The sequence below is a fragment of the Myotis brandtii genome, unplaced genomic scaffold (genome assembly GCF_000412655.1).
Source record: "Myotis brandtii unplaced genomic scaffold, ASM41265v1 scaffold118, whole genome shotgun sequence".
NCBI lineage: Eukaryota > Metazoa > Chordata > Mammalia > Chiroptera > Vespertilionidae > Myotis > Myotis brandtii.
Genome location: NW_005354090.1, coordinates 775,663 through 787,239, shown reverse-complemented (window position 1 = coordinate 787,239; position 11,577 = coordinate 775,663). Strand labels below are relative to the sequence as shown.

The window sequence follows — 11,577 nt, the reverse complement described above, 5'->3', positions numbered from 1 at the left end:
CTCCCCCCCCCCTGCTGGCCTGGTCACCCCCAACTGCCCCCTTTGCCGGCCTGGTTGCCCCCAACTGCCCCCCTGCTGGCCTGGTTGCCCGTAACTGTCCCCCCCACCCCACGCTGGCCTGGTCACCCCATGCAGCTTGCTTTTCAGTCGTTTGGTTGTACCTCACTAACCCCCCTGCCGGCCTTGTTGCCTCATGCAGCCTGCTGTTCAGTCGTTACCGTTACTGTGATGGCATCCCAAACAATTTGCATATTTCTCTATTATTAGTATAGATGTCTTTAAAGAAGAAAATAAGTTACCCCCAAACTCAGGATGACAGCCAATCACTCAAAAGATGGACTCATGAGAGGATCTGCAAAGTCACTTGTACCTGTGTATACATATACTTCCCAGGGACTGATCCCTCTCCAAGGGCATTTGCATTTGGGTCTTAGATTTCTTTTGTTTCATGGGGTTTGAAGTCTGTACAGAAGAAGGAGAGAAAGGTGAAGGAGTGTGGGCATGTGGAGAGTGTTCATTCTCAGAGGGCCAGGTAGACGTGTTCAGGACCTTCCAAGCATCACTCAATCACATACTTGGTCCCTGACTCTTCTTAGTACATCAAGTTATTTCACAATTCAGCAGAACTCCTCTAGCACCAAAAGTTCTAGGGCATTAGAAGCTGGAAGTTCTACAGAATGGTTAATGCAGTGCTTAGTAACTAGTCTGAGTTGAAGATGCTGCCCAGGGTTCTAGAGTGGGGAAATGCTTAGGCATCATGCTACTCTGGGGAAGGATGTATGTGGCCACAAGGTGGCGCTCCAGCACTGGCAGTCTGATTTTCCCCCGCCCCCTAGTCTGGTCAGAAGGAGGCATAACTGCTTCAGTGAGTGCATGCCCTGGAAGAAACTCCCAGTGCATGCCCAGGAACTCTGGTCTGGCTGAAACTGTCTGTCCAATCCCAAAAGGAACATGGTCCTCTCAGAAAGTGAGACACAACAAAAATCTCTTCCCTTCAAAAATCTGCAGAAAAGAATCCCTTATTTCACTAAGGAATATTAGTTGTCAAAGTTATAGGATGAGGAAGTGACCCAAGGAGACAGACATTTTCAAAGTCATCTTCCATGCTTCTCATGTAGTCTTCTTTTTTTTTTTTTAAATATTTTATTGAGTTTTTACAGAGAGGAAGGGAGAGGGATAGAGAGTTAGAAACATCAATGAGAGAGAAACATTGATCAGCTGCCTCCCGCTTTTTTCTGGGGACGTGCCCACAACCAAGGTACATGCCCTTGACTGGAATCGAACCCGGGACCTTTCAGTCCGCAGGCTGACGCTCTATCCACTGAGCCAAACCAGTCAGGGCTCATGTAGTCTTCTTACTAAATTTTAAATTGTTTTCTTATTTCAAATATAGCAAATGCTTATTTCAGAAAATACAGAAAATTATAAAAAAGAAAACAAAAATCACATACTCAGAGATAGCAACTAATAAGATCTGACACATTATATTCTAGTCTTTTTCCAATATATATATGTTTGTATCTAGCTCAGCGGTTCTCAACCTGTGGGTCGTGACCCCTATGGGGTCGCCTAAGACCATCGGAAAACACATATTGAATATATAATTACATATTGTTTTTGTGATTAATCACTATGCTTTAATTATGTTCAATTTATAACAATGAAAATACAGCCTGCATATCAGATATTTACATTATGATTCATAACAGTAGCAAAATTACAGCTTTGAAGTAGCAACGAAAGTAATTTTATGGTTGGGGATCATCACAACATGAGGAACTGTATTAAAGGGTCGTGGCATTAGGAAGGTTGAGAACCACTGATCTAGCTTTTTCATTTAATGTTATATTATGAGCATTTTTATTTTGTTAAAATTCTTTAAAACATTAATTTTAATAACTACATAATATTGTTAAAATATATATACTAAAATTTATTCTGCCATTTCTTATTTTTGCATAGGCAAGTTATTCTTATTTTTCCATATTATAAATGGCATATGATAATCATTTTTTAATGAATATATTTTTATTGATTTCAGAGAGGAAGGGAGATGGAGAGTGAGATAGAAACATCAATGATGAGAGACAACCACTGATTGGCTGCCTCCTGCACACCCCCTATTGGGGATAGAGCCCACAACCTGGGCATGTGCCCTTGACTGGATTTGTACCTGGGACCCTTCAGTCCCCAGGCCGATGCTCTATCCACTGAGCCAAACCAGCCAGGGCAACAATGAGTTGTTTTTGTGTGTCACAATTTCCAAAGGCCAAGTGGAATAGCAAGGTTAGAGTTTACCTTTAGGGGCTAAAGACAGATTACACTGGATCCAATAGTTAGAAATGGTCTTTGCTAATTCAGGAGGGGGAACTATTAATGTATTAGTGTCAGAGGGACTCAAGGGGTGGGTTTTGTGGAAGGTGACAGAAGGGATCTCAGTAAGTGTGTGGTGAGCAGCATTTGTGTGAGCCTGGGCCTGGCAGAGTCTGGGATGGTTGAAGTCAAGATGCTCATTTCTTTTTTTTTTTAATATATTTTATTGATTTTTTACAGAGAGGAAAGGAGAGAGATAGAGAGTCAGGAACATCGATGAGAGAGAAACATCGATCAGCTGCCTCCTGCACATCTCCTACTGGGGATGTGCCCGAAACCCAGGTACATGCCCTTGACCGGAATCGAACCTGGGACCTTTCAGTCCGCAGGCCGACGCTCTATCCACTGAGCCAAACCGGTTTCGGCAAGATGCTCATTTCTAATCAAAGATTGGAATGATGATGAAGGGACATCAGCCCATAGGAAAGGATAGAGATCCTGGTGCCAGAGTGTTACATGGAGGCGGAGGGCCTGATGGGTAGACTGTCTGAGAGGGCTGACCTCCGGTCAGATGAAGGGAAGACAGATCTATCGTTTCTTATCCAAAATGCTTGGGACCAGACACAATTTGGCTTTCAGAAGCTTCAGCTTTTAGATTGTGTTCTACATGTATTATGTAACATCACCATCAGGGGCAGGACAGGAACCTGTAATATCTCTGCAGAAAAATATATGACTATTTCCACTAAATGGTATCATTAAAAAGCATAAATAGCTTCAAAGTTCAGATCAGAATTAGTTCAGAAAAGTCAGTTTGCTGTCAAATTGCTTATGAAAAAAACTCAAGAGCTTCTTGGGTTTTGGAGTTAGGCTGAAGAACAGTGGACCTATGTCATCATTAAGGTGAATCATTTATTCTCAAACTATTTTCAATGAGAGCTGAAACATTTCCTTTTTTAAAAATTTACTATTTTTTTTTAAAACTTGTTCTTAAAAGATCACCCTGGAAGCTTACGAGAAGCTGGGGTTTCCTGGAGCGGAGGAAATGGCCAACATGTTTCATTTCTATCAGATGAAGCCAGCCCGTGATGTCAAGCTCACCCACCGACTAAACCCCGAAGTCAAAAGCTTCAGCCAGTTTGTCTCAGAGAACAAGGAAGCCTTGATGGGCATTTAACTGTTCACCACAGGCACCCGACAGCTTTCTTTTTCCCTGATTCTGGCCCTCTGTACAGCATATCTCCATTTACAGAACAGATATGTTAGAATGCAATAGTTTGCAACTCCAAAGGCGTCCCTGAAATTCTCTCTTAAGTAGGAAACATGGAAATGGTGATGGACACAGTGATTTGATTCACATATAACTTTCCAGCTAGTGATAAGGATGGTACACCTGTTAAGTAAGAAGCCCCAAACCTGGCACCTTCTGTAGCTCTATCTCCCCAACAGCCAAGTCTTCTTCCCTAACGTGAGTGGGGGGTGGCCACTCAGCCTTCTCCTGCCTAACTCATCCAGAGCCCTGGCGCTGATCCTCTCCTTGGCAGCTCCAGGTTTTTAATTTTTCCCCCAAGTGCATTGTCACATTCTCAGTGAACCAAGTAATTTTAATTTCTTTAAAAAATATATATATTTTTTTATTGATTTCAGAGAGGAAGGGAGAGGGAGAAAGAGATAGAAACATCAATGATGAGAATCATCTATCGGCTGGCCCCTGCACACCCCCTACTGGGGACTGAGCCTGCAACCTGGGCATATGCCCTGACCAGGAATTGAACCATGACCTCCTGGTTCATAGGTCAGTGCTCAACCACTGAGCCACTTTGGCAGGGCTAATTTCATAAAACAAAACAAAACAAAAAAACACAAAAAAGCTTGGTAGATAACTTTCGGGGGGGGGAGGGGGACATGGTGTTCAATGAACAAGCACAAGTATTAAAAACTCTAAAATTCAGTTTTGTTCAGGGTTGAAAGTTAACGTTCTCTGACTCACTCATTAAACCATCTATTGAATCATCACTCAATTACTGTATTTATCTATTCATTCTTCTGTCTTTCATTTAAGCCAAGGGTGGGAAAACTTTTTTCTGCCAAGGGCCATTGGATATTTAGAACATCATCTGTGGGCCATACAAAATTAACATCTTAAAAATTAGCTGCTATATTCAATCAAACATTCAATTAACTGGCTCCTGATGCCTTTGCAGGGCCAGACCAGATGACTTCGTGGGCCTTATACGGCCCTTGGGCTGGATGTTTCCCACCACTGATTTAGGCATTCCACAAACTTTATTTTTGGCACCAGTACTGATGGTGAATTGGAACTTCTCTCCCCTCCTGTGTGCTTTCCTTTTTTAAAAAATCCTCATCCGAGGGTATTGTTTCCATGGATTTCTAGAGTGAGTGGAAGGGTCAGAGGAATAGGGGGGAGAGAGGAGAAACATTGATGTGAGAGAGACACATCGATTGGCTGCCTCCCACACATGCCTCCACTGGGGCTGGGGAACTTGCAACCTGGGTAGGTGACCTTGACCAGAAATCGAACCCAGGACCCTTCAGTCTGTAGGCTGATGCTCTCACCACTGAGAAAAATGGCCAGGGCCTATGTGCTTTCTTATCGGAGTGGTCCACGCTCCAAAGCCTACCCTGGCTCCTTTTCAGCTTGTGGTTGGCTTTGTGTCATGCCAGGGCAAGGGGGCTCTCTGATCATGTAGCTCCAAGCCAAACCCAGAGGCTCTGCAGTGGATGAAGGCAGGAGCTTGAGGCAAGGGCTGGGGAAAGGTAGGGAAGTGGAAAGAGGAGGTGATGGAAGGGCCCCCATGGTGTTGTTGTATATCTCTGGCTTAGCATTTCTACGCCTCATTTACTAGGCTTTCTCTTGGCTGTGAGTGACTGGCACTCCTTTATATCCTGGTACTTGGCACACGATAGGTGATCAATAAATGTTGGTTATCTAAATTTCATTTATTGATCACAAATCATGTGCCAAAATTTTATTCAAATTTTGGTTTGAATAAAGCTAATTGATCATATCATTGCTAGAAAGGGAAATAAACAGGTGTCTAGGCTGGAGAGTGGTAAGAACCAGCAAGTGGTACTTAAAGGGCCAGAGGTTGTCCACTTCTGGGGTAGGCAGGCAGGCAGTGACTGGTGTTGGGAGCGGCTGAGCAAAGATGGCGGTGCCTATGCGTCTGACTCAGAGGAGAAGGAGCCTTGGAGATGCCAAATATCAGCCTTTTGGGTCTTTGAAGGTATCAAGTGGTATGTTTGTGTTGAATGAAATATGTTGAAGTTATTGCATTTTGATTCTTGAGGGGAAATTGCAATCCAAGTGCATCTGAAGACCACTCTCCTTTTCAGACTGCTCTCTGCTTACCCTTCGAGCAGAAAATTCACTGCAGCTCAAGCTCTCAACCCTGGGAAAAGGGTCTGGATAAATTTCTAAAAAGGGAAAAGCAAAACAAAACCCTAAACCAAAAATAGGTGTTTTATTACTCATCTGGGTGGGCCAGGCAGGAGGAATGGCTGCTGTCTCCTAAATAGACCTCAGTGTCCCCGAACTGGCGAGTGCCTGCAGGTCACACGGCCTCCTGGGTCGCTGGCTGGTTCTTTTGGCCTTCGGAACAAGGCTGGGGTAGCCCTAGGCCAGCCCTGCCATTGTTCCTACAAAGCACAAGAAGCTCTTTCGGGAGTTGGAAGCGAACCTACAGTACCCATCTGAGATGAGACAGAGTCTTTTAGGGGCCTGGTTTGCATCCCCACCTCACTTGACCAATAAGAGGAAAGAAAGAACAGGGAACATTAGCATGAAACGTTTTATATTTGTTGCCTGTAGACAAGGGACTTCCCCACCATCCTCTCCTCTCCCCCATGGACAATCTCCAGGCCTAGGGAGAGAAAAGCTTCCTTTTGGAGTTGCTCAGAGTAGACACCTGGGGACTCAAGAGAAGCACAGAGGGTGGAAATGAGGCTGTGAGCCACTGCGAACAAAACACCCTCTGTTGACCACAGGGAATGGGTTGGGTGGGGGTGGAGGTGATGGCACAGAAAGGATGCAGGAGGAGATCGCTCTCTCTCTGTGATTCTAGAAGTGTTCCTGGAAACCCAAGCCATGAAGTCAGACCATGCTGGATGTGATTCCTGACGCACCACTGACTGGCTGGGTGAACTGGGGCCAGTCATTTGACTTCTCTGGGTTTCAGTTTCCCCTTTCTCACAAGGGGCTGCTGGAAGGACTGAAAGATTGAAAGCATGGAAAGCACTTTGGACAGTCTTTGGTAGATAGTAAGTGCTCAATAAACAGTAGCTGTAATTATTATGGAGACTAATTCCTGCCCTTGCTGCCTTTACACAGTACCTGGCTGCTCCAGATCTCCCTCACCCCACCTGCTCACCCACTGGCCTCAGGACTGCAAGTTCCTTGTGCCCTGACTGCCCTCTGCTGGTGGTCTGGTCCCTGCCCGTCTTCCTTTGCCCGCCACTAGATGGCAGGACAAACCTAGTGTGAGAAAGGATCCCTCTAACCCAGTGGTTCCCAACCTGTTTTTGGCCATGCCCCACCTAAGCATCTCTAAAATCCTGATGGCCCCTCGTGACATATAATTCTTATTATTCAAAAAGTGAACTCCTTGGTGCATATCACAGCCCTCAGTCTCTCTCAGGCTCTCTCATCACCTTCCTTGGTCATTTCAGCAAACATATGCTGGGCACCTTCCCTATGCCTGGCACTACAGCACTGGCCTGACTCATGGTAGAGGGTGGGCCTCAGGCCAAAGGTGAGCTTTCTATTGAAACAGGGCCTTAGCCCCCTGCCCCGGGAGCAGAGGAGCACAGGAGCGAGGGCAGAGCGTGGGTGTGGGCACTCCTACACTGGCTTCTCCACCATCATCCTCTCTTCCGCCCAGGGGACCCTTCCAACTCTGGAGTCCCATCAGGACTGCACAAGGGGCAGAGGCAAATTCCCCAAAAGGAATTTGGGGCACTGTTAGGAAAAGGAAGTGAATGCTGGACAGGCCCCAAGGTCTACTCTCCAAAGTAGGTGTTCTTTGGCAATGGAGTCAACTGCTGGACTCCTCGCAGAAGCGAACAGGAAGGCAATAGCATGAATTTAACACATCCCAGAGGATACGTTTTTATAGCATTTCTGAAGGGCTACACAGCAATCTGTTCCAAGAGGATTAAAAATGTGCACACTCTTACCTGGCAACACTACCTCTAGGAAGCTATTTTAAGTAAATAAACACAAATATAAAAAAATAAAATTTCCAGGATTTTATATGGAAGTGTTGTTCATGAGAGTAAAAAATGGAAGTAAGCTAACTGTTCAGCATTAAAGGAATAGATAATTAAATTGTTGAGTAGTTTAAAAACTCCCTTAAATTTTAAAATTTTGAAACTATTATTTGTAAAGAATTTTTACTAAAAAAAAAAGCACTGTTTGTGTTTTAAGTGAAAAATGTTGGATGTCAAATAACATTATATCTGGCTCATTAATTCCAATTGTGTAAAGTATACATGTACATGGTAAAATATTGAGAGGAAAAGCACCAAGATGTTACTAGTGGTTTTCACTGAAAAATGAAATTTTGGTTGATCTCTATAGTCTCCTTTTAAGTTTCCCCTTTTATGCAGCTTTCCATAACTACAATGTTAATTAGATGCTTAATTTTATGTAAAAAAGTTACTTTTATAATTTAACAGACATCACAGATTGTCCTAATTCTTCCCTTTGTTATGACAACTATAATAATTGTTACTTATGAGTGTTTGCTGTGTACCAGCCATCGTGCTTAGAGCTGTACAGTGGGGCCTTGACTTACGAGTGTCCCGACTAACGAGTTTTTTGAAATACCAGCTGTCTCTTGGCCGATTTTTTGTATTGAGCTGATAGAGTAATTTGAGTTAACGAGCTCAGTCTCGGAACGAATTAAACTCGTAGTCAAGGCCCCATTGTATATGCAATCTTTTACTAAATCTTTGTACCAACACCATAAACAAGGTCATCTCCGTATTTTGCAGATAAAGAAACATACGTTGTAAGTTTTAGTAACTTACCCAAAGTCACCTAATCAGTAGGTGGCAAAGCCAGAATTGAAGTTCACATCTGAGTGTCTCTAAAGTTCGTGAGCTTCCCACCATATGGGAACTTTGGCCAGTGCAGTTCTCAGGTTATGAAAGGATTGGGTTGTCAAATTCATTCAGAATTCAGTTGTTTGGAATTTGGGCCATATTTTCTCTTAGAAACACTGTAGAGATGAGACTCCAACCTGCATAAAGATCAACCCTCCAAAAACTGGTGAAGCCACATCTACTCACATGCTGTGAAATCACAACTTTCGATAAGATGTTTCCTGCAAACCTTTTCCCAGATGCACACAGAGAATAACGAAACTGATGTTCGGGTGAGGACAGGCAGTATTTGGGCAAGTCACAAGGAGGAAAAGAAAGCATAGCCAAGAGGTGCCTCAGGGTACAGGCCAAAGCCAAGGGGTCTGAATGGCTGGCTGGAACGCATCAGGATGGGGGAGGGGGCTGTGTATAGAGGCCCTTCATGGAAACCTGGGAGATCATCGCGTGTCAAATCTAAAGGTTTTCAAGAGCCAGGAAGTTAACCGAATGAAGTAGACCACATGTAAACAACGGAATAGTGGGGACTATGGCAGTGAGAGACTACATGACCCACCTACAGGTACTGAGTTAAAATTTAACAGAAACACAGTGACACCAAACATAAATTGCCTCAGCTGTTCCTAGAAGGATGGTTTTCTGATCCTAATGTGGAACCATCCAACTTTGTGGAAGGGTGAGGCTGCAAGGACTGTGGGTGGAGGGCTTGATCATGATGAGGAAGAGCAAGAACAAGATTCAGGGTCCCCTATTTTGGCAATGGGACTGTGGGTGGAGGAGCTGGTTGGCAGCAGCTGCTCCGATTTGTATGTCCTTACAAATGAAGCATCCATTCCCTCATTGCTTCTAGCAGAGGTCGGGCCATGGAGGCAGAGAAAGAAGAAAGGAACCAACATTTGTTGAAAGCTGCACTTTTCATAGTCGGCATTTCATTTAAGCCTTCTTATCTCCCTGAGAAGTTGGTGCATGTGGCAGACTAGCTAGATGTTTACCAAACCTGTTTCCACGTCTTCCTGGGCACAGCTGGACCTCATTCCTGTGTTCTTCGCTGCTAATGGCAGCCATGTAACTGTGATATAGACACTAGCATGTGAGCAGAAGTGTGTGCCATTTCTAGGCCCAGCATAAAACTCTTCCATCATCTGCCCCCTACCTTTGGATTGATGTCTATAAGCCTGATGACCTTGAAAGCCATGTGTAGAAAATGGTGAAGCCAGACAAAGAAAGAACCCAGGCACTTAATGCCCCTCTTGGAGAGCAGCTCGCAGATTAGGAACATGTGTTCTAAACTTTATGTAAACCAAAACTAAGCTTTCATAATGTTAGGGCCAATTAACTTTTTTGGGTGTTTATTATAGCAGCTGGCATTGCTTTAGCCAATATGATGTTTTTATGCCCATTTTATTTATTTTTATTGTTCATTAAAATTTTTTTTAAATATGCTTTTTAAAAATGGATTTTTAGAGAGAGATGGTAAGAGAGAGAGATAGAAACATTGATTCAGCTGCCTCCTGGGGATCGAGCCCGCAGCCGGGGCATGTACCCTGATCGGGAATCGAACCAGAGACCTCTTGGTGTATGGGTCGATGCTCAACCACTGAGCCACACTGGCCGGGCCCCAGTGACACTCTTGCTTGGCCCCCTTGTTCATTAACATCTGTGTCCTTCCAATCTGGGCTCTGGCTTGAACTCTGTGAACTGCTCAAAGAGGCTCTTGAGACCTCTTTGTTCAAACAGACAATGGTTGCAACAATAACAAAGAGGAAAATCAGATGCAGGTGAAAGTCTATTTTTAACATTTGCGAGGCCATATGGGGACTTAACATGAAAATTAGAGCCCTTGCTTCCACCCGCTCTCTCCCAAAGTGGCTTGGGTGCTTTTGGCTGGCCAGGAGGACTCCAACACGCTTGGATCCCTTCCAAGCAAGTGCACCACTTGATAAGGTAGACAGTTCTATCTTTCTGGGACCTTCTTTTGGCCAGAAATAGGTATACTGTTTGGAGATGGTGTTAAACTTGGGCCCACAGAGTATCATTGGTTTGGGAAGGCATGCTGCTCTGGCCACCCCAAATATGTGAGGTTTCTTGATATTTTAGTCAAACTAGTCAGAGACATAAAAATGTAATAAAGTGAAAATAGGTGAAAAGCTCCGTTGGGGTTGGGGGTGGCCCCCAACCCCCTACCTTATTCCTTCTCTGTGGTTCTCTCCCCTGGAGGCCCACAGGTAGCAGAGGTTGGGAGATTCTTCTGAGAAATAGCAGGACCCCTAGTAGCCAGTTTTCAGGGTGCATCTACATTGTACAGAGGATTTGACCAGGTTATTTCATCATCCTATTATCTCTGGAGGTAAGAGTTAGTATCAGCTGTGTTTGATCAGTAAAGGAAAAGCTCTAAAAGTAATGAGTCAGCCCATTCATTGCAGAGCACACCTAAGATTATTTCACTCCAAAGTCATTGTTTCCCATTGTCCCATCGTGTGGGTGAGCATTAATTTTCTTTTTTAAAAAATATATATTTTATGATTTCAGAGAGGAAATGCGAGGGAGAGAGAGATAGAAACATCAATGATGAGAGAGAATCATTGATTGGCTGCCTCTTGCATGTTCCCTACTGGGGATCTAGCCCACAACCTGGGCATGTGCCCTTGATCAGAATCGAACCTGGGACCCTTCGGTACATAGGCCGATGTTCTATCCACTGAGCCAAACCAGCTAGGGCGAGCACTAGTTTTCTTATCCCTGATTTTCCATCTTCCAGGGGAAGACAGGAACGTGCAGACATGGCTCTGTGCGTTCTCTCCCCTCAGAACCCCAGCAGCTGCCGTTTTCCTGCAGAAATGAAGAAATGAGAAGATGTGGGTTCAGAGTAGCCATGATTATAATAAAATATTTAAAAACAAAACACAAATGAAATGGCTTATTCTTTTTGTGCTTCACTTTAAGTTAAATTGGCTTTCTGATACAGAATGGCATTCCCTTCTGATTCAGTTCTTCCCTGGGCAGGTCTGGAACAAAGTGTGGATTGAGGAAGAAAGAGAGCGGGGAGTAAATGGTCCCAAGAGCTAAGAACCGCATTTCTTCTTTTAGGACACTTGGTGAATGTGCCTTCCCTCTTGCTTGTATGTGTGTGTTGTGTGTGTG

The 11,577-nt window shown here is 44.2% G+C and overlaps 1 protein-coding gene across 1 annotated transcript in view; it reads left to right on the top strand.

Moving 5' to 3' along the window:
* The window catches only part of LOC102243312 (nmrA-like family domain-containing protein 1), a 23,427-nt gene extending 19,438 nt beyond the window's left edge, over nucleotides 1–3,989 (top strand). The window contains exon 5 of the mRNA XM_005858450.2: nucleotides 3,311–3,989. Within this exon, the coding sequence (XP_005858512.1) occupies nucleotides 3,311–3,490 (180 nt within the window). The 3' untranslated portion in view covers nucleotides 3,491–3,989. The remainder of the gene's footprint in view (nucleotides 1–3,310) is intronic.
* Nucleotides 3,990–11,577: the final 7,588 nt, after the last annotated feature.